General features: G+C 39.0%; 2 protein-coding genes across 5 annotated transcripts in view; one reads left to right on the forward strand and one right to left on the reverse strand.

Moving 5' to 3' along the window:
* LOC139137155 (uncharacterized) lies at window positions 1-15,248 on the reverse strand. 3 transcript variants are annotated; one of them, XM_070705128.1, is made up of 12 exons: window positions 15,079-15,248; window positions 10,449-10,659; window positions 7,711-7,883; window positions 7,230-7,335; window positions 6,735-6,835; window positions 6,014-6,175; window positions 5,418-5,511; window positions 4,411-4,793; window positions 3,841-3,898; window positions 2,376-2,596; window positions 1,383-1,591; window positions 1-398 (listed from the first exon to the last, which is right to left on the reverse strand). In XM_070705128.1, exons 2-12 carry the CDS (start codon window positions 10,636-10,638, stop codon window positions 197-199), a joined length of 1,899 nt encoding a protein of 632 aa, XP_070561229.1. In that variant the 5' UTR covers window positions 10,639-10,659; window positions 15,079-15,248; the 3' UTR covers window positions 1-196. The 3 variants fall into 3 exon arrangements, with proteins under 3 accessions (XP_070561229.1, XP_070561230.1, XP_070561228.1); XM_070705129.1 differs by lacking the exon at window positions 15,079-15,248 and adding an exon at window positions 14,701-14,911; XM_070705127.1 differs by lacking the exon at window positions 15,079-15,248 and having other exon boundaries at window positions 10,449-11,802.
* Window positions 14,025-23,693, forward strand: part of LOC139137156 (uncharacterized) — a 21,821-nt gene continuing 12,152 nt past the window's right edge. Inside the window, exons 1-5 of one of the 2 annotated variants that reach the window (XM_070705130.1) lie at window positions 14,025-14,204; window positions 17,369-17,592; window positions 20,107-20,279; window positions 21,216-21,321; window positions 22,203-22,303. In XM_070705130.1, coding sequence (XP_070561231.1) covers window positions 17,433-17,592; window positions 20,107-20,279; window positions 21,216-21,321; window positions 22,203-22,303 — 540 coding nt within the window. In that variant the 5' untranslated portion in view covers window positions 14,025-14,204; window positions 17,369-17,432. Of the gene's footprint in view, window positions 14,205-15,254; window positions 15,367-17,368; window positions 17,593-20,106; window positions 20,280-21,215; window positions 21,322-22,202; window positions 22,304-23,693 lie in introns of those variants that run through there. The other variant, XM_070705131.1, reaches the window with a different exon arrangement.

A 23,693-nucleotide genomic window follows, 5' to 3' on the forward strand; every position in this document is an offset into this window, starting at 1 on the left:
TTGCATCAACATGTTCTTGCAAACGGTTTTGTCACCGTAAGTTCTTTTATTAATATACTGTTAACTTATTTTCTGATACAAATTATGTGGAATAAAATAAAGGGAATTCAGCATTTAACTTAATATACAATATTTTGCTTGTGCTTGTTCGTAATTTGGTTTTTTTTGAAACTTCTTTCATTATATTATTCTAAAATTATTTTGGTTTTCGGTAGTACTTCAGAAGGATGTAACATAGTATTCTGAGCATTATGGCTGCCCCTATGAGGACCAGCAAGTCAAACCAAAACGGCAGTATAACTTCAAAGAAATCAAAGATGGACTCCGGTTGAATCTCCACCACGTTGGTTCCGTTATATGCTGCACATTCAGCGTAGTTGGAATATTCCATGTTACATCTGAAAGTTGGGGGGAAAAAAAGAAAATGATGATCTTGTAATCGTCCCATGTCATTTGCTGTACTGGCCTTTGATTGCGATTGAAAACGGTAAGGTAGTAAGCGCCTTAAAATTAAAAGATTTTTAACTTTTTTTCTCAAACTTTCATTCAGGACATATTCATCAATACTCTTACAAATCAAGCATCAAAATCAGGGGTCAAAGTGCAAATTTTGGTATTAGAGGATTAGAGGATCAAATTACCCCAAATTACCGATTTATCAATTTCAAAATGGCCGCCATCCTTGTGTCAACTCTATTGGGATTTTAAGAAAGTTTAGACCGTCAAAAACTCCGTAATCCAAGAGCTTCATTTGAGCTCCAACAAGCAGTACATCAGAAAAGTATTGTACAATTTTGAGAGTTCCAGTATCTGTCTCCGAAGCGCATTCTACCTTAAAGTGTCAATAGCTATCGGCTCACGTGGTCTTTCCTCCAGCCAATTGTCACTTGATACAACATATGGGACGGGCTCGACCCCAGGGTGGAGGTGTTTGTCAAAGATCATGATTTCTCAAAATGCAGGCGTCATAAGTGCACCACTTTTGTGCCATACTTTCTGTTTCACAATCAATCATCTTTGGAAAATGCATTTCTCTTAAAGGGAAACAGTCGTCGGAACTGCGCCTGTGCGAGCTTCTTGTTTAAAAACAATGAATTTAGTGCACGAGATCTAGATGCACCTCATCATCATAGCTGTAGCATTTACAAATTATACGATGTAGATTATGACAGGCATGTTTTAGCTTTCATCAATCACCATCGTACCTTGGATACAGTATTGCCATTGGTCGTATGGGTCCCATACGACATTTGAGCGAAGTTCAGACGACTGCGAAACTTTTGATAAAATGTCGTGATCCCTTTCAAATGTAGCAAGCAATTTACCCCACGCCTCTCTTGTCACCTCGACCGGTAAAACAAATTTGCAACTGTACCACTTACATCGTCGGTTCGTTGTTTGTGAACTCCACTATCACCATAGAGTGGTACAGGTAGTAGATGTACGATGTGTATTTAGCCCACCGTAAGAAAATCGGGAAGTCCCGTATGTACAGTCCTCCAGCCACCAGACTGTACACGATCACAATGGCGCCGTAGGTTAGCGCATTGTTCAAATCGTCGAACAGCAACCCTAGAACCATTCCCAAAGACTGGATACAGACAGAAGGAAAAACAGACAATTAAAAAAACTTAGAAATAATAGCATTGGTGCAAATAAAGTTGGGATGGAGAGTGCCATACCAGAAACCAGGACTTGACATCCAAGAAGTGTCGAGCTACCGGAATTGGCATAGCTTATTCAGCTAGAGCGACACACAGACCAGAGAAACAAAAACAATCATATTTGTTGCCTATTTCCGAACAGTAATACTGAAACGTGGCAAATGTTCGTGAGATTTTCATAATTTTTCTATACGCCTATATTTAGATTTTGAATATAAGTATTTTATTTCAGTTTAATTCAAATATTTATTGACTGTCAATAAAAACAGAAATTTACCTTTACGCATGCAAATCGGATTTACATTAAAACATACAATATTCTACAAGAGAGTATAAAACTGATAAAGCGATAGCCGTAAATAACTGTCTAAAATGTGAATCTAAATTTGTTTTTGGCGAGTCTAAATATTGTACATTTGTTTATCCAGTTCGTTTTTCTTTTTGCCTGTGCGAATGACTTTACTCAATTGTTATGTAGAACTTGTAAGTCATTGCCACTCTTCACCTTAAGAGTGTTCAGCTATAATGCGATAAAAAGTTGCTTCGATAACGCAAGTAAAATAAGAATTCGTCAAAAACTCGTGATTCTATGTTGCACTCGTCAGTTGACCGAAGGCGGCGCACTTTTCAGTCGACCGAATGCGGCCAGCATAACGTTAAACCTGCATAACGGACCTAAATTTATTGATCTGAGTTGTATAATAATCATACCTGACCGAATATCGCCCCCACTATCATGACACCCATCGAACAGAAGAAGGCAGCAGGCCAGTGACGATTAAGCCCGGCCAGCCAGTATACGATAGTGTGACCGAGAACGGGTAGAAATATGATCAAGGGGAACTCGCTGGTTTGCTTGGCGAAGAAGTACGACGAGAGACGATATAAACCCGACGTCCGTTCCTTGTTTATCACCAGTAGTTCCGCAGGAACTGCAAGAAGCCAAAACGCAGGATAGGGAAAGGAAAAATCTCGTCAAATGAGTTACTACTCTATGGGGGCGATTGTTTTCACGTTACCAGTTTACTGAACCAGGTGGTCTGAGCATTGTCTTGCATAAAAACTTTGTAACACACACAGCGTCTTCTTAGATTAACTGGAGTACACATTTCTTAAATATAATTTTGACACCACAATGTTGACCGAATAGACGAGAATCGGTTTCACGTGCACAGAATTGCAGTTTTGTCTTGTCTGTGAATGGCATTGCCGGTGTAACTTTGACAGAGGTACGTAAAACAAAAGTTAAAGCGGAATGCAAATGGTGTACCTAAATTAATCGTTATGGGGCTGGATGCTGGTATAACAGTCTCTTTGATAGACTATTTCAATCAGGTTGGATTTTACTGAACAGAGTACAATAGCCAGTGATATTTGAAACTCAAGAAACTTGAGACAAAACAAATTAAAACCTGTTAAGGCGACAAAACCTGTTACGTTTGATGTTTTTAATATTTGTCTTCCATAGAATAAGGACGTTTTCTTCGTCTCCAAATTAAATACACCATCGACCCTGCAAACACAACGGCAATGTGTGGTGTGCCCAATCTTATTGTTGACGGATGAATTCTACCAGGACTAAAATTCAGCCGTCAACTTAATAACTATGGACCCTTCCGTCACCATGGTTTGGCCCAAACCCATTGTTACCAATGGTAAGAGAGGGCCTATTTACAGGAAATTGGGTTCATTAAAAACGTATAGGCTGTGTTGACAACCTAACCATCAAGCAATTTAACATGATTTGGACAGTTAGAATAAGAAAGTGCGTCACAAACTGTTACAAAGTGGACAAATGAGTTGTATGATATTGATCACATTTTGAATGTTTCATCAGTGCAAATAGGTTGTTGTTTGCCTACCGAAACGAACACTTTATGCCAGATCGTGTGCGTTACAAAGTTTTTATGCACATACTGGCGAGTCTGTTTCACAAATCCTATGAAAATTACAAAGTACGATCATTTTAGCGCTGTCGATAATTTACTTTCAGTAGGAATATATACGTCATTGTAGAGTGTAGGCGCTTTTCTGAAGGTTAAGCTGACGGCACCTTTAGTACCTTACAGCAGATTTCTTTATAAAGACGGTGAAATTATTGAAAAGTTTCAGTTCAGTAAGGGTTCTCAATCTTGTGTAGAAAACATCTGGGTTGAAACTCGCAATGATAACTTACACGTTGACAATGCTAGGTAGACAGGCATACCGCTCCAGCACATGAGACTCATGAATAGCTGAGAGAGAGAGAGAGAGAGAGAGAGAGAGAGAGAGAGAGAGAGAGAGAGAGAGAGAGAGAGAGAGAGAGAGAGAGAGATTTAGTGGCATCTTAGATTTTAGATAAACGCTTGCCGCAACTCTAAAAATAAGTTGAGACAAGTTCAAAATTATACAATACATGATAGGTTGCCAGAGATCTGGACTGACGGAATGTTTTGATAAAAAATAACCTTTGAAACACATGTACCATATAAAAGCACAGTTTGAGCATAAACTAACTTACATGGCAAAAGTTTCTCTAACTGTAAAAAGTCGAAAGTCGAAAAGTCAGTTCGATTTATCACTGGTCAACACAAAGATGAGCGACTAAAACTCAATTTTGGCGGTCCAAAAATCCATTTTAATAATTGTCAAATATTTAAACAACACCATCAATTCAATCATCAGTCGACGATGTTAAACTTTATCCTGCTATTGGCCCATGCATTGTAACTGTCTGAAAACGGCTAACACTGTACATAAGACTTACCACAGATGAGCGCTCATCAATCATATCTTCGAGGTGGTCGACTTGAAACCAAAGTATACCCGCTATAACAGCTAATGAAAACATTGTGACGAACATGACAGGAGTAACTAGTTTCGTTTTGGCATCTTTGAAACTTCGAGAGGTAAGGACTTCGTACTGATCCCAGAAACTCGTCGGCCATTTTCCACTGCTGGAACTGTCGCCGTTTGCTTCCTGGAGCGCCAGTCGCCCGCCGCCTTCAGAAGTCGAGTAGTATACCGTACCTGAGTAACCGTTTGCCTGCCCTGTTGCCGTGGAAACATTTTCTGCGCATGCCCATGTTGCGTTTCTGCTCGCATCCATGATGGCTTTGACGTCATCGTCGTTGCTTCTCAGCTTTTCCACTGCGCATGCGAGAAAAAAGAGAAATCGGTAATGCTTAAATTTGATAAACAAGTTAAGCACATCTTTGAGGTTTGTGTTCCGAAAAAAGATCCAAATGTGGGCGCGTTTTTTGTGGAGCATTGGAAGACCACACGACTGCGTTTCATTTTTGTTTTGAAATAAGTCAATTTTTTCCTTGAAGATTCTGTCGAACAATAAACGGCGATTTCGTTTGAAACATTGCTAGCTCATTGGACAATAAATTTACCAGTTTGCCTCGTGAAATAATCTATATAGCTACATGAAATTAGTGCACTACTCATGCCCTTGTGATTATCTTTTGATACTTCGTGTCTAGAAATATGTCAGATATTTCGGATGGACAAGAAATCACTTCCGCAGCTGGATTGCGTTCGGCAATGACGCCAGGAACGACCAATTCTCTCATTTTAGAATATTTCACAGGTAATTGTCAATTAAAATCTTAATAGATGAAAAATGTGATTGTCTTATCTACATTTATTACGTATGAAAGCAATTGTCGTAGAAGGGTATGGGCAAATAGGAACGGCAATAAATACTTGGTATACAACGCATTTCATTTCACTCAATGATATTCCTTTGAGTGGGGTAATTCTACTTACTTATAAAATCAGCTGGGTTGTAATGTTTCTCACACGGGAAACCAATGTCGGAGAAATAGTCTACAACTTTTGGTGCTTCACCGAAATATACTGTCTAGAGAAAAAAAAATCAAAAGCGCGTCAAAGGCCAATCAGATACTATCGTTTGAATTTCATTAACTTGACAGTAGTAGGACTCCCTCAGCGGTACTATATTCGCGTAGTGCATTGACAGCATGGTTTATATTCGTTGTCACTGCAGCTGGTGTGAATCACGTGTACACATCAATCCATAGTAAAAAGCGGTGTCGCCAGAAGCTACACAAGAACTGCTAACACAAATCGACGTTGCTGAGCAGAGCTTTGGATTTCTCTCTTATTTTAGCGACATCTGATTTTTCAAAGTCGCAATTTCGACAAGTCAAACATTCAAACTCTGCCGTGGTGACCCAAGACGTATCATTCTGACGTAATCTTGGTTTATTTAGAATAAATCTTGATCAATTTTAAAGGTATGTCACACTGTCCAGAGCTTTCTGCACAAAATGACCCGATTCCAACAAGATCTTGTGAACACAGCTGATACCCCGTTGTGTATCTGGCTCTCAAATTCTTACCTCGCCTTCATGCAGTAGAAACAGACGATCACACATATAGAACATTTGACTGGAAGGCTGGTGAATCGATAATAGAACGGTTTTCTGCATTGCTTCGGCAAAGTTTTTCAGGGTAGTCATCAAATTGTATGCAGCGAATGAATCGAGTCCTGATGTCGGCTCCTACGTACATGACAGACAAAAACAGAATTTAGAAAGGAGTCTCGCTCATTGAGCTTGCGGGTACAAAAGCTATGGCTTGTCAAACTTGCATGGTATGAAAGATCTGTAGTTTAATATGTACAGTCAAGATCTATCGTTATGAACGGTCTGCTTGCAAAGATATTGATGATCGAATATTCCTCATGACAGGCGCTCGTGGGCTGGGTAGTCTGCTTGATCATTCGATCGTCTGCTCAATCTATCGATTGCGTACTAGGGCAGAGAAACGTATGCGATCTATAGATCGAGCAGACGATCGATCGATCAAGTACAATGCCCAGCCAACGAGCGCCTGTGTCAACATGATACGATGAGACAAATTTTCGAATTTTTACTCGGGAAGCTATAGAACTTAAAAAGATAAAACCATACCGAAAAATAAAGATGAATTGAGAGTATGCATAACATAATCGAAATGACGAATTCACTTCGCCCATAGACATTTGAGCCAATAAGCTTACTGTCCTTCATCGCATCATTAGCTATTTTACCTACGCCCTCTATCGACGACATGACTTACATCGAGTAACAAAATTGCAGGGTCCGTCATCAATTCGCACCCAATATTCGCCCTTTTCTTCTCACCCCCGGATAGACCCCTAGCTGCAAGGCTGCCGATTTCTGGAATTTCAAAGAAAAACGTATTTATGAAATTGCAAAAACGTCCTTGACTTTATAATGGTTTTCGATAGTGTACTTTTGCTTTACATATTCTGATAATTCTACACAAGGGAAGATTGTTTTCAAGACACTACGATTCATGCCTAACTCTCAGGGCTAAAACAGTAGCTTGCAATGTATCAATTTTTTTCAATGAATGGCCAAAACCTTTCCATAAATGTCACAAATATTTCTCAATTCTTCGTCCACTGTCGTCCTCATTTTTGCGGCAAAAATTTGAAATTAATCTGGAAAAGAAATGTTCGGAATATAGCCAGCTTTGGTCACCAAAATAACCAAACTTCAAAGTAGAGGAAATTCTGCCTAACGAACGATTCTTGTATCGCGAACATACTTGTATCGAGGCACTTTCTGATATCCAGAATATCGACAACCTCTTCAACTTTCCTCTTCCTCTCAGAGTCTGACATTGAACTTGGCAGTCGTAGCCTTGCAGTGTACTGAAACAATGGAGAAAGTAGTTAGTGTTTGAAGTGCTGGGTACACTTGTCAAGCTTTATGGTTTCACATGGCAAGGGGGCGCACTTCAAACTATAGGTTTTCTCGGTGTCACCATTATCGCAGCGGGTTCATAGATATGCTGAATTGCTGTGTAGATGATTCTAGTAATTAATCTTTTGAGTAAGCCACTTTCTTCAAGGAACTTGGACTTACAAAATACGAATATAAAAGACTACGCTTTTTACTACTGTGTTGCGCCGTTGAATATTTCTGTTTCTCTCAGTACCGGCACTTCCATCATTCAACAAAAAAGACCAAGAAATATTTACAACTGGCAAAAATGCTCAAAGAGTTGAAGGGGTATTTTTATATACCACTAGTTGCTCCCTCAACGTCAGGGTGTTGAAAAATATATCATCTTGTAGGACATAGCAAATCTTTCTTCTTAGGTTCTTGTTGAGTGGCGCTCCATTGACATGAATAGAACCACTTTCTGTTTCACGATGTCGTCCTGATAAAACGTTCAGTAATGTAGTCTTCCCGGAACCTAACAGGAAACAAAAACGCGGACAAAATATGACAAAACATGGATAAAACAAAAACAAAAAAAGATTGCGGAGGAGTTTCGTTATCGGCTGAATGATGAAATATGCAGAAAGTGAAAGTGGCTAGTCGACATGTTTTGGACATCTCGGTAGGCGAACTGCTTGGTTCCGAAATACGATATGATTTGCTATGAACACTTGGCGTACAATGGAGCAATTGCACTAAAAGTAAAACCTAAAATAACCTCTCTTTCGAACCGATATTTGGACGCCTATTGCCGTCGGCGTGGCTTACCCTACACCCCCAGTGAAGGCTTCCCAATAAGTTGCTATAGGGCCTACCAGGGCCACGAACTTTTTTCACTAGCTCATGTGTGATCTGTCGCCAATCATGAGCCATGGACATGATAGCAATATCTCCCGGAGATATTGCTCCGTTTTCGATGAAGAAGCTTACTATTGTTACGTATAGGCCTACTGTTACGACTGTGCTCTGATTGCGAAATTCCATTCATTGAATTAGAAATTACAGCTAAATAGTAGGCCTAGATGTGCTCGCAATGGAAGGTTGAGAGAATACGTTCTGTGTTCAGTCGTTTTGCGATCGAAATCCGACCACGATTTATTTTGGTATTTGATAAAACAACATGCACTTTCGCGTTTGCTACCATCGGCTTCTCCCCAGAGGCGAGGACCGACCTACCTCGAATACAAAGGATTCAGGAAAAAGAATGAAAGCTAGCAAATCCTTGCACCGGATTTTAATTGGATTGGATGCTTATGAAAGTTTGTCACGATGGTTTTTAGCCCACACCCAGAGGCCACGGTGGTCAAACTAGTAGTCTACCATTCTCCGTCGATTTCTTTGTCGCGGCAAACCACAGTCACTCGTGGTCTATTCAGCTCTGGGACTATTCGCCCCATAGACGTGTGTACATAAGCGAGAAAAAACCCGCTTATGTACACACGTCTATGGGGCGAATAGTCCCAGAGCTGAATAGACCAAGAGTGACTGTGGGCAAACTTATTTGACGGAAAGACGTGCGTTTGGCTACAGAAGAGGAATTACCTCGTCAAGTAATGCAGAAAGAAATGTCAATTTCTTACACCTTTCCGGCAACAATCATTTGGAATATGCGACCGCGGCTATCATGGTTCACCCCGAGCGAAGTGACCGCGAGGCCATTCACCCCTGCGCCCTAGACGCCTGGCCTATAAACAACAGTGGCTGATGCAGTTGGATCTCCTTTCAACTGACATCACGCGTCAGTTGTGAATGAAGTTCCTGTTTTTCATGGTTGAAGTAATACCTAATATTAATCATTACAGTGTATTGATGGCGCAAATACGGCGATTTGATTGGTTGAGGCGAGAAAATAACAGTGCTATATTCGCCGAATAGCATGGTTAGCACAGGCACGAGCTCCAATATACCTGGACAAAGTACCCCTTTTGACGTTTCACGCCTGAGTTCAATTCAATAGCGTAAAATAATAGCAATAAAACACATCAGCAACGGGTATACCACTTGATTTTGACGAAATATGCATTCGCTACCGCTCATGGACATTTGCCATGAATTGGTCGAAATCAGCGTCGCTGGGTGTGGTTTATTGCTCAAATACGAATTCCTACAAGAACTTACGAGTAACCCCGTCTAATACCTATCAAGTTTCATAATTATTACTTTGTACTTGAAGTTATACACATCTATATGTAACACACACACTATACACACACACACACACACACACACACACACACACACACACACACACACACACACACACACATATATATATATATATATATATATATATATATATATATATATATATATATATATATATATATATATATATATATATATATATATATATATATATATATCTTGTCGCCGAAATAAACAATTCCAAGAATGGGGCCTGTGCTTGGGTCACTCAGTGACCGTGGTTCAGATATTTGTTAGAAGTCTCTTGGGATGCGTTGTTTACTCTCTCTGTTATTTTTTCCATTTAATCTAGTTTACCTTTTTGAATAGGTTCGCTAGTCACGCCATTAGTCAACAAATTTATGTAATGCATCCACGCAGAGCTGTCCCTAGGGATTCACAGGATAGGAAGGGTGAGCCAGTGCCGGCCAAAACTACCGGAAAATCTGATTTATCTTTTCAACTGGCAATGTTACAGTCTATGGGAGAAGTTTGGCATGCTCAACCCCTAATGCCACCTTTATATACTGATATTAGGTTGTTTTGGTAGTTCCGAGGTTTGTTTAGTTTTTAATAACAACTATTCTACAATGGCAAATATTCTGAACGTCATAAAAAATGCGCAAAGGGTAAGAAAATACGGACCTCAAACTTTGGAACCCGTGAACATGTACGATTCACATTCAAGTTTGTTTTCCACATGATCCGTCCCTATGGCAGAGCAATGGAGACATCGCTCACATTGTTCTGCATGACGTCATGACACGGTCGCTTGACGATGACGCGCGCGGACAAAAACAATGCATAACGGGAAGTGAGAGAGGCAAATGCAACGATGATGTCATGACAGACCTACCGCTCGGTCCCATCAGCGCCAACATCTCTCCTGGTTTAGAAATACCGCTAACATTTTTGAGGACTGTCTTCTTTTTAATCTTGACGGTGACGTTGCTCCACTGTAGTAGCATGCCGCCCGATAATCGCGATGAGACTGATACCGCGGTTCCCACGTTGAACGTAGAGTTGTCTTTGGTAGCGGCGGCCATATTGTCCTCACATTCATGCGTCTGTAGAATGAGGCAACAAAATATTGTGACCAGTGACTTTGGATGTAAATTAGTACTACGTATTAGGCGTAAGATGCTTCTGGCGAGCTCTCAATGGTGACCTCAATGGTGCATGATGTTGGCAAGTGGCTGTCAGCTCTCCACAGAATTTCCGGCAATTCAACACCTCATGGCGTGGGAGGAGACAAAGTTTGAGCGACAGTGGCGGAGCTGTAGGCCACTGAAAGAAAAAATTCCGTTAAACCGACCGCAGTGCTGACGGACGGACCCTCCCCGCCCCGCCAAGCGTATTTGTAGAGTGGAGTGAGCAAAGAGTGGGGAAAACTCTATTTCGAACCACAGTCACTCGAGAGCTATTCAGCTCTGGGACTATTCGCCCCATAGACGAGTATACAGAAGCGAGGAAAAGTTCGAAAGTAGTGAAGATACATACAGAAACAAAATACGGAAAATTCCTCAACTGGATGTAGCCTAAATTAATAGTTTTGACTAGACAAACAGGCTTGGATGTCCAAGTCCCGTAGCTTTAATTCGGAAAATGGTAGTCGGAGACAACGCCGCTCTAAACTGTCAAAAATTATCACCTCAGTTTAGTTTTCAGGGCACAATGAAACGTATTTCGGAAAAGAAATAAAATTACTTATATAGGTTACCGCGTTTGTCTACAGTGAGAATAAAATCAACCTCAAACAACAAACTGAAGGTTTATGAACTACTTGCGACATATGGAATAACTATATATAGGAATATTAACATTATTACGATAATGGTGATGAATGGTGGTTAACGTTCGGTACTTCTCGGGTGTATTCCGATTTTTTTCTTCGGAAATGTGACACAGCCAATAAGCGCAATTCGATCGATTGTTATGATAGAAAATTATGTTCTCATTTCTGAGAGAATAAGCTTACAGCCACAACATTACATAGTTTTATCAAGCAAGTGTCTGTAACCATAGACAGTAGAGGCCCCATGTCTATGCTGTAACAAGGGTTGTCCTGTCATTTATCTCATGGGCAGGAACAAAACTTTTCTCTTACTTGGCCGTAATCCTATCATAGGTCAAAGTTTACATAACGCTGAGAAAACATTCTATATATAATTGAGTAAACAGTAAGCCATTTTCAAAATACCCCCCCCCCCTGGCCGCTCTGACATAAATAGTAAATATTAGCCTACATGTAAATATTACATAATATTACATGTAAATTATGTCGATTACTTAGGATGTTAGTTCTGTGTGATTTGCTTGACGTGTGGACAGGGAAGTTGCGTCGCTTTTTTGTTCGATAAGATTATCTTTAATCTATGTAGACATTCCATTAAACAGTTGACTCTTTCAGAAATTTAATATCAGCATTTTGTTTACGTCTGGCAAACACTATACGACATCACGACATCACAATATAATTTTAGGTATGAAAGATCTCTTTTCCTTTGCAACTGCGTCCGATGCACAGAGAAGGCAGGCCGCATGAGCAGACCACAAGGTATTGCAGGCACTGCTCGTCCAGGAATTATGATTTGTAAAATATCATGCATTAAACTTTTTTTATTATACAAACCTTTCCTGTGTCGCGCGTATATGCCTGTTGCTTTACTCTCACTATCTCTGTATATATATATATATATATATATATATATATATATATATATATATATATATATATATATATATATATAATATATATATATATATATATATATATATATATATATATATATATAATATATATATTATATATATATATATATATATATATATATATATATATATATATATATATATATATATCCATACATACATACATACTTTTATGCATTATTGACATGTAATTCACAAACTTTTGAACAAATCGACTTCCTACGTCCACGTCAAATATGAGAATGCAGACGAACTGTGGAGATTATCAGATAGTGCGCTATCTCCTCATTCCCGTTGTCCAAATATGCAATGAGTGCATAACTAACAAATGACTGAAAGGGCCAGTAGCTGAAACTTTTAAGTAAAACATGAGACCGATCGGATCAGGGGGAACAAAGAGAAAATGCCGCTGCAGAAGCAGTATAATTTCAAATAAACATTTCGTTTGTGGATTTGTGCATGTGAAGCAAAGGTTCTTATTATTTCACAATACAAGTGAACAATTGGAATTCGTTCATACGCTATTTTTCACTGATTACTTTCTAGTTGGTTAACTTAGCATTATTGTCTCATTCTGTTTCCTCGTATTCACGTTTTTATAATGAAAATAGTTTACACGTGACAGCTTATTTTCCTTAAATCAATACAAAAAGCTCTCATTTTCACATTGTCGTGTATGCAAATGCATTGCATCGTGATATGAGTCCCGCGGAGGTCCTCTTTTTAGAACAAGATTTTGATGTCCTTTCGAATTCAAAATTTTATTCTTGTAGAATGTCACCTGGTGAGGTAATTCCATCTCTCCCCGGTATTACCTCCCTCCTTCCCGCCCACTCCCTTCTCTCCAGTCTAGTACGCGGCACCCATATACAACTGTATCTTTTCATTCTATCTGTGTAGATCAGAGACCCGTTTTCTTTCGTAGAAACGAGAAAATGCATTCATTTGAATTGAAGGTACAAATTATTTCAGGCATGTTGTATCATTTTAGAAAAATAACCGAGTTGTGCCTGATGGTTTAATATTTTGGAAGGGTTCGTCATTTCGACTAAAGTGCTTGGAATCGTTTTCCTGACGCTTTTCATGACTGGTAATTTTAAAAGACGGCCCTCAAATAGTGTCACCTTTACATATCTCTAAATGTAAATGGGTATATAAGTGTATTATGGCAGAAATATTGATTTATCAACTATATGTATGTCCATAGTCATAAATTTAACATTATTACAAAAAAGAATTTCATTTTTTCTTTGAACCAATTACGCCGAGGATGGGTCGGTCTTTTACGCTATCGTAGATTGGTCGGTTTTGTGCCGACTCTATCGTATCATGGTTTTTTTTTCTGCGACCGCAGAAATTAAAGAATACTGTAGGCTAATACGATAGCGTACAAGACCCAAATTTTAATCAGTTTGGCCTACTATGGTTCTTGGGGGGGGGGGGGGGCTGTGTCATCGCCGCCTATAATTTTCCTTCATTCTGTTCTCTGTACATACACAAAGACAACAACATCAACGGAAGTGCTAAAAGCTTTTGATTGTAACATCTCCCGCGATGTCCCCAGCCACGTAAACGAATGCAACAATGCAGGACTCGACAAGCTCTAAAGCATCGTCGTCCCGCATCCATTCAGAGTGGCGGCAGGAGAGAAAGCTCCAGCAACTGAGATAACGCCCTCTAAGTTGAAATTTAGGATGTAAAAAAAAACAGGTTGGAGGTCATGTCACATAATGTCGTCAACGTACCGAGCACAGCGTACCGCGGCCTTGCATACTATTGTGAAATTCTGTCATGAAACCGCAATGGCCAAAGACACAATTGCGTAAAAGGGCCGTGCGTTGAAGGCTAAACTATTAACTACCTACATATCGATGGATGCGTTGCTGTTCATGTGTGAAAGGTAGACAAAACTTTTTTCCCCGATATATCATTTTCTTTCAGCAATGAACCGGGAGCACTCGAAATCAAGCCATTCCTGGCAAATCTACGAAGCGCATGGGTATGGTATTGTAGGCAAGTCAGTACTATTTACAAGGTACCTGAGCTGCGCCCGCGATAATCAGACATGAATAATGAAAGGTAGCGTTGTTAATAACCTTGCTTCCATGTAAGTTACGCAAAAATTGCAGGAATTGTTGTTTTCAAATATCAACTGGGTTCCGACCTTCCAGGTTGTATCTATGTTCTTTGTTCGTCAAACAACCCGTCGTCGATGACACAGTCTCTTTTAGTTTTTGGTACAAAACTGGTTGCACTTGGCATGGGGGCAGAAGTGAGAGTCTTGTTTCTACCATGAATATAGAAAAAGCATCCATGTTTCTACCCATATGGTCCTGAAGCTATTTATCACAACACTCGTATCGAAGCACCAAAAGATGGTTAATAAGTGTACGTACCACACGACGTTCGATGTACCGCGTATAGTATATAGTTCCTTCAGCGCAGCTTCGAAATTATATTTTGTAACAGGCTGGCGTTTGATGTGATTACCACTACCACGGCGATATCACAGCCGATTTTACCGGCCCTCACTTTGCACGGTTCCTTCACAAACGTCTAGCTGCAAACTGTTCTCTATCGTCATAATTAATAATCGACTTTGCCGTTGTGTATGTCCGCATGGACCGTTCACCTGACCGGAACTGTGGTGCAATAGCTATCTAATAAGTGGGAACATGCGAACACAGAAGAGCTACATATAATAATGTTGTTTGTGCAATATCGCTCGTCGCAATTTAAGACTAATGTCAGGCATAGTATTTTCTACCACTCACCTTGTGCTCCAAGTCACCGTAACACCACCGGTACTTTGAACCTGAGTGAAGGGGGGTTTTCCTCACAGAAAACGAGACAATCGTAATACCTGTCTAATAATTGATGAGTATAATCGGTTACTTATTCCTTAATGTGTAGATAGTCCAATCAAGGATTAAGTGAGTGAAGATGAGTTCGAATGACTGGTTGTGCAATATCACGATACACTACTTGATTTTGTCATATTGCATTGAGTGAGTGGGCTGACATCTCCTATCATACAGCAAACACAGATAGAGACTTGACTGGTATGTTCTAATGAGGCTATGAATTTTGCATTTCACTGCAGTTTGAGCTAGCGCTTGCTTGAGCTTACAATGAAACTGTATCTACAACACAAAATACAGTTTACAAGTCTGTCTAGCACCGTGATATATTGTCGGAGACATCACATATTACATCATTGATTCATCTCTGCCCGATAAATGGCTGGTAAATTTTCTATGTTGACATGGCAGGTAAAAAGATCAAATCCAGAGAATTATGGGAATTTTATTCACATTTTGTTGCCTAAGTGTATGCAGTACACAGTAGTTCTCCCGTAAATTTCTTGATCAGTCTCAACTCACTTCAGCTGTTTGCAGTATTCCTTTTTTAACGAAAACACTCTTCAGGTTATGTTTTAGTAATATTGACATTTTGTTTTAATGGAGAAACTATTCGACTAAATGTGCATAAATTGACACAGTTAGGGAGGCTTAAGTAGGTCAGTCTGTACCCAAGATAACAGTGAAGCAATACTTCATTCCGTGTCATAAATTGAGGTCACCCACCCTAGTCATTTAGTCTCTTAAAACTATCCAACCAGTCTTGAAGTCAGCAGTGGTTGTACCAGTATTTCTAATTGTGTATTCTAGGAATGGTAATGCCCTATATTAGAGTTTATAATGATCAAGGTCAAACGATTCCATTTTTGCTTTCAACCCTTATCTACCATTCCATTTTGGTTAATACAGTGCACATGCTTCAAAAGATTTTAGCATTTTAGGACACCGAAAATCAGACAGAAACATACTGTTTATTGACTATGTTGTGCACATGGGTGCATGCATCCCTACTCTCTCGATAATATTTATACAGACATACAGACTGTGTCATTGTTCAAGTTATGCAACAGGGACAAATTTGTCAGACTGTGTCGGTTCTGTCCAAGCAAAAGTGATGGTAGGCAGTAATTTGGATATCTGATAAAATGGCAATAAAGGAATGTAGCTGTTATTCTTTTTATTACACAATTCAAAGTCTTCATTGATGGTATATTCTCAGCCCTAGCCCCATCCCATGGCACTCTGCATTTTGCTTTAACCCTTTGGGTGCTATAATTGTTCCCACCGAAATTTAAGTGCAACATTTTTGCCAATCGTTATGAATTTTTCTGTAATTTTTTGATAAGTTTGGACCAAATGGACATCACATTTAATTGGGAACAGTTTGTTATCAAAGTTTTGACAAAAATCTGAAAAGAATTGACTGGAGTATATTTTCTAAAGGTGACAAAAATTGACTAAACCTCAAAGGGTTATATTAATGCTTGCATGTCAAATCTAAACTTGGCATTGAAAATTGAAAGCCAGACATAGTAGAACGTGACTAGTTGTTTGAGTGTGTTGAAGGTCAAAGCTGAAGCCAAAAATAGTCAGTGGTTTAATTTACATAGTAGTGCCAATGTCCTGCTGTGTTCATGCAATTTTAATGTAGCTATCATGTGAAATATAAGTTACTGTATAAATTATGATGTGTACAACAGTAGTGCCCTGTACGGGTTAAACAATATTATTATCCACTGATCCAATTGCATGTGTGAACAATACCAATAATTATGAAACTTTTTACTGAATGAGCTTCAACAAGCATGAGATGATGAATAGGCCCTTTGCTTGTCGTTCACAGAAACACAATGCAAAATTGAAAGCTGTGTAATAAGTTTGTGGTGATAAATTTCTGAAGAAATCCATGCCATTTTCCACACGGTAAAAACGAGTACTTGGCTGAGGATGCCTATAATGGAGAGTGAATACAAACAAACCCCCTAAGATAATGTTGAATTGCACCACCTATGGGTAGGGGTTAAGTATTATCAGGTTTACATTGCAGACTTCATGTCACTCAGATAATTATTTTTACTCTGTCCTCTCTTGAACTTGCCAAAAGGAACAATGAAATTGAGAAAACACGTAACTTGTGCAGTACAAAATGTGAGGCGTCACTGTAGTAAAAGTGCCTTTTTTGTTTTCTGTTCTGTAATTTTAGTGTATTTCCATTGGCTGTTGAACTGTGAACACCTGTTGAATTAACCAATCACAAAGCTCCAATCATGACTGAAGACATCCGGATGGACAGCAGTTTCAAAGTGCGGGTTGGCATGGAGATGCGTTTCACCAGTGTCACTGTCAAGATCAAGGACAAGCTGATACTACAGAAAGTGAGTGGCCTAGCCAAGCCTGGAGAGGTGCTGGCCATGATGGGACCCAGTGGTAAGTAACTATGTGACTCTATTGTTTCCATGGAGATAGAACTGACATCACTCCGGAGATAAAGGGCTGGTAGATAAGTCAAACACATACACAACGAATGAAACTCATTTTCCATCAGGATGGGAGGGGTCCGATTAGCCCTAAATCAATTACTAAGCACTTGTAAATTCTCACAAAGCACATGACATGTGTCAGGCCAGACAATTGAAACTATGTAATTCGATCATACTCAATCATCACTCAAATTTTGTTTTGAAATTTTTCTTGCTCAAAATCTAGCCAGCACTAATACTAAAATTGAAAACAACCTGTGTCAGCAATCTGTTTGTGTTTCTGGGAATTTCAAAGCACATTTTGTTGTCAGATTTTTACTCTTCCAAACTTTTATTTACAGGAGGATATTTGGGGTAGGTATGTCTGAGATTTTCAACATCAGTTTTCACATCATGGCTTTTATATGATATCACATTTTAAATAAACTTACAATTGCAATCTGCTTTTCAAATACATTGTGTTACTCCTTAAGAGTGGTTTTGAAAGTAGTATTTAAAATTTAATGTGTATTTTGTCAATTTGTGACTGTCTTTTGTATTTGAGTATGTTTTATCGGCAACAGTGAAGAAGAGTGCTTGCTAGAGAAAGGTGTTACAGTAGTTCTCCATTAACATTTATCGTTGGTGGTATTTTAGGCCATTTACAATAATGTGTCCCTAACTTGTCTTTTCCCAAAGCAATTTCCTATACGAGGAGGTAACTTGTGCTTAACTTGTAGCAACTACTGAGCAAATGATGATTTCCTATTATTCATTGTAATTGCGCAAATCACTTTCCTGTAAGTATGAGATGATTGTAAATAAGTGGAGCACTTGTACAAAAAGTACATCATCTAACTTGCTGTAGAAATTATAAACTTGTCCCAGAAGGTGTTTGAGAATTAACTTGAGGAAAATAAATCGTCCAGGATTTTGCAATTGCTATTACGGAAGGAGCAGAGGGTGTTTGGTTCATACCAATTATGTAGAAGTTACTGTTTGTGTACAAGATGTGGTAAAGGAGTTTACATTGAAACTTAAGGGTTCTTGTGTTTACAGCCACTTTGAAAGGCAAGGAGTGTATAATGTGTTACTTATTTAGTAGTATTTCAAAGGTTTTGGACGATGCAAGGTAGCTAGCCAGTTTTGAAAACTGTATGACAGCACTTTTGCTTACATTGTAACATGTTTGATTTGGTATGTACCAACCGCAGTCAGGGAGATATCACAGCCTACTGTTGATACTAGAGCAGAATTCTTGTTTTATGAATTTGCTTGTTGATATAAACTTGTAATGGTGAACTTTTTAGTGTCCTTTTCAACAATCTCATATTTCATGTACATTGGAGCCTGTAAGAGTTATGTCACACCATATATGATAGCTGTACATCAAATAAATCATATTTTACATTTATTACATGTATACATGTTGATGACATCACAGGTCACATGGTGGTCATATGACTGAAAGTGAACTGGAACTATTTTTACATAGGAAATCCGGTTTTTAGAATAATATGCATAAAAATCAATAAACTGCTTAACAGTGATTTAAATATATCAATACACCATTCAACGATGAAAATTGCTCTAGTTTTTAATGAATTTTTGTCTAACATTGAAGGCATGTAATGAAAACATTAAAGCCAAAACAAAGGACTTTGTACCTTCGAGGCAGGAGACATTTACCCTCATGGTCACACACCCTATTGCATGTAGTACCTCAAACTTTTGTCCCGAAGACATATCTTTTCAATATGACTACCATGACAGCTGTGCATTCTAGTGTCAAAATTGAAATATTCGACAGATACAAATAATCAGCCCCGGGGCACAGCAGTGATGACGCCCATTGTCTGATCTTTGTTTTCAAGCAATAGTCTTTGCCAATACAGGTCAGGCGTTTCTGAGAATCATCAACTTACATCGGCAAACTAGCGTTTCCCTTTCATTGAACTGTCAAATTGTGTTTGAGACATCAAACATGACAGGCAACCATGAGAAGGCCAGTTTTTCCTAGTTACTGTATCGACAGTACTATCACCAGAAATCAGAGCTCAAGACGTAGAGCACCATTACTGAGCATAGCAGGGCATGACACAGGACAGAATCACTGAGGAGCCAGGTCACCACCCTTCAAAAGAAATGGGTCAGTCACAAATGTGGTATTGCAACTCTATCAAGACTACAGTCCATATAGAATAAAACATATGTGCATATATATAAATCAAACATGCGTACAGATACACCTACACACACACACACACACACACACACACACACACACACACACAGACACACACACAGACACACACACACACACACACACACACAGAGGACATATTAATATCCACAGTGACAGGAAAATCACACGGGGTGTTAGAAATCAACATAAACATCACACGGTACACTTTCCAGCGCATGATTTGTTTCTCTGTGTTTGCAATCCACATCTTAATTAAGTCTGTGTATATCTCAACAGGTTCTGGCAAGACTACACTGCTAAACGTACTCGCCGGAAGACGCACAGAAGTACAGAACGGCACAGTACATATCAATGGGAATCTGCTGAACAAGAGACTAAGGAGAAAAATATGCTATGTACTCCAGGAAGATATTTTCTTTGAAAATTTAACTCTGCGGGAACAGCTAGTGGTGAGTGTATTTTCTATAAATTTGCCAATAGAGAATTGTGGATCTCGTGACATGTGACAAGTACTATGGCACCGGTGAAGATGATGGATTAATGTGATATTTGCATATGAATGTAAGAATGCATTTTACAATATTCATAAATATCTTGCAAATTGCCAATAAGTGACATAGGTAACGGTGCTCTGTTTTCTCACAGGTTAAAATTTCCAGTAGTCATACATATGCAAATTGATGGCATTATCATCCAATGAGTGGGCTTAATTTAGTCACTCTTTACAAAAATTCACGCCATATCTCTTTCAAAAGTCTCTCAGGGTTCAAACAAACTTGCCACAGGGTCTCCGAGAAATGTTAAAACTGACCTGTTTTGATACACGCATAAGTGGAACAAGTATGCTAATACCCTGATACATATCATGGTTCATTGAAAACAAAATGAGTTCACAGACTGTCTTAAGCAGGAACTTCCCCTATAAAGCCAGATTGTCGTAAATCTATGCAAATGTAAAAAAGCCACGCTACTGATCGGACGTGCAGTGTTTGGTCCCAGAATCCCATAATTTTGTCATGATTCAGGCGTTCATTGTCATTAAATCTTGCACATGCTGTCTGTGAATGTGCGACTAAATTTGAGCTGAAAATAAACGGAAAAAATGTTCCGTTTTTAGTAATCGAGAAACCAAATGTTTCAAAATGTGTTCCCTGTACGACCATTTGACCCCTCTTTTGCATATATCACGAAAGTGCCATCATGATTATTCAAATTTACCACATGATCAAAGCGATGCTATGAGAATTCAAAAACGCCTGCCCAGTGTATGCAAATGGCTGCATCATCAGTAATCCCCCATTGCGCGCCCACAGTCCTGTAACTTCCCGTTTAACAGAACAACCAAGATATTGATTAATTCTTTCAAAATTCTGTTTGTTTTTCAGTACACTGCCAGGTTGCGACTTCCAGGTGCAGCCCCATTGTCAATTAAAATGGAAAAAGTCAATGAAATAGTCGACCTGCTGGACATCAGAAAATGTCTTGATACAAGTAGGTTTCAATACAGGGAATCTAGGAATTTAACAGGCAGCCATAATGGCATGATCAGTAGCAAAACAGCTCATCATTATGCAGATACGTTTTGCATATTTAAAGACAGACAGGCACAGAATATTTGAGATCTCTCTCATAATTGTGACGACTAAATCAGATAGCAGATGAAATACAGGTGTATTCTACACAAGATTCAGTTGGTAGGATCATCCCCAGTGCAGTGGTCAAATATTTTACAAATTCATTTGAAGTAGGGTATAGCCAAGAAAACTGCAAAATCACATGTAATATTGCTGAATGATATATATTAGGGTTTCCTCATTATTTTGTCATTTTGCTTTGGTCTTCTTGGCAACATGCAGTCTTGTACAAGTTATAGACTAATAGATTATTGGAATGTTAGACATTTTAATCATATTTGAATTGATTTAAAATTAAGCTTTATTTTAATCACGTTTGCCATTTTGTGGAAGGCAGAAACTCCTGTAGAAATCTCTGAACATTGTGTAACATCAACATCACAATAAGCAATGTTGTTCTCATTCTTGTCATTGTATCAAGGCGTTTCCTCATCCTCTTCATCATCATCATCATCACCATCATCATCATCATCATCATCATCATTTTGATCATCATCTTTTTCATCATCATCATCATCATCATCATTTTCATCATCATCATTGTCATAACTTCACCATCATTGCCATCGACAACACATAATTGTCATCAACTTCATTGTTATCAGTATCAATATAGCGATCATCAAAATTTCCATACAATTAAGTTATAGAAATTGTATATATACAAAGTATTTCCCATACATTTCCAATAAACTGTTTACCTAGACACTGATGGCTTCAAATTCTCAATCTCAACAGAAATTGGCAACCTAGAGAGCAAGGGTCTCTCTGGAGGTGAGAAAAAACGAGCAAACATTGGTTGTGAATTGATGACGGACCCAGCGATTTTAGTCCTCGATGTAAGTACATGATAATTCTCTCATGTGGCAGAGTAACTTACACTGTAGAATATTAGATTCTGGTTTACTGTCAGTGATGGTTGCTAATTGCATGGTATTTTGATTTGTAAACTTGATGGTACCACAAATTCTGATCAGCAATCGTATAAGAGGTTTAAGGTAGAATGCGCCTCGGAGACAGATATTCGGACTCTCAAACTTTTTCAATTCTTTTCTGATCTACCACTTGTGGGGGTTCGTTTTAAAGCTCTTGGTGTAAAAAAAAACTTTTTACTGGCTTAGTCTCTTGAAAATTGAAAATTTTAGTTTTTCTCCATAGAGTTAGCCTAGGGATGGCGGCCATTTTGAATTTCTAATATCAGTAAACATTGGGTAATTTGTTTCTCTTCTTCCAAAATTTGCACGGTGAACCCTGATTTTTAGCGACGAAGTTACGTAACTGAGGAAGCTTATAGAGTTGGGAGAAGCAAAGTTGGCATCACTTCCATCAACAACTTCCGTAAAACTATTTTGTCACACCACGTGATCAGTGTTATCTAACGACTACAGCATACCGTTCACGCTGCACACTCACTATCAGCGAAAATAGTATCGTGTTGGATTGACATTATAATTGAACCTAGAGCGTACGTGTGAGTGTATTGGCTTACATGAAAATGCGATAGACAATGATGCATTTACGTTGGAACGTCCATGCTCGATCAAATTGTTTTTGTTCTGTCGGTGTAAATTACGAGATTGGTGGATGTGGATGGACATCTTGCGTGTGTTTGGTCTTTGTCTGACATGCATGTCGGTTCCATCTCCTTTTTACTTTGCAGGGGAGAATGAATTACGTTCCTCATGGGTTTCAAATATGTAAAAGAAAATACGAAGTTTTGAGTGGATTTACGATTTCGTTTGCAAAATTACGAGCGAAATTTCAGCTTCCCATTTCATCGGCGCGACCGTGCAAGAAACCTCAGTCTCCTACTACCTCCATGATCACATGTTGTACTAGCCCTGCGTACGATGCTGTGTGTTCCGCTACAGCTAATCGCCCGCTCACCACAGCCCTGCAAAGACCCGTACGTAGGGTCGGTGACTTCAAATCCATTTGGGACTTGACGTAAAAAGCCAAATTACTGCCGAAATTCAGCATTCTTGGGCCCAAGTCGTATCCCAGCCTACCTCAGCTACTCGATCGCTTCCAAAAATGCCAGTCTTTTATTCACTTCTCGTAAATAACCGTCGATGTCGCAACTCTCTCGCTAGCCCTGCGTACGATGCTGTGTGTGAACTACACCTAACAATAAAATGTTGTGAGATGTTGAAACAGTTTACCCTCCTTCCTACAAAGTTGCAATGTATTGAAACACTTTACTCTCCTTTCTACAAAGTTACAAATTCC

Source organism: Ptychodera flava, chromosome 7 (assembly GCF_041260155.1).
Source record: "Ptychodera flava strain L36383 chromosome 7, AS_Pfla_20210202, whole genome shotgun sequence".
NCBI lineage: Eukaryota > Metazoa > Hemichordata > Enteropneusta > Ptychoderidae > Ptychodera > Ptychodera flava.

Excerpts from the sequence above, each read along its gene's own strand:
- LOC139137155 (XM_070705128.1), bottom strand. The coding sequence starts at position 10,638 with ATGGCCGCCGCTACCAAAGACAACTCTACGTTCAACGTGGGAACCGCG. Across the intron at positions 7,884-10,448 it reads GGCGCTGATGGGACCGAGCG|GTTCCGGGAAGACTACATTA; the intron begins GTAGGTCTGTCA and ends GTTTCCTGTTAG. Across the intron at positions 5,512-6,013 it reads TTCTACTGCATGAAGGCGAG|ACAGTATATTTCGGTGAAGC; the intron begins GTAAGAATTTGA and ends TTTTTTCTCTAG.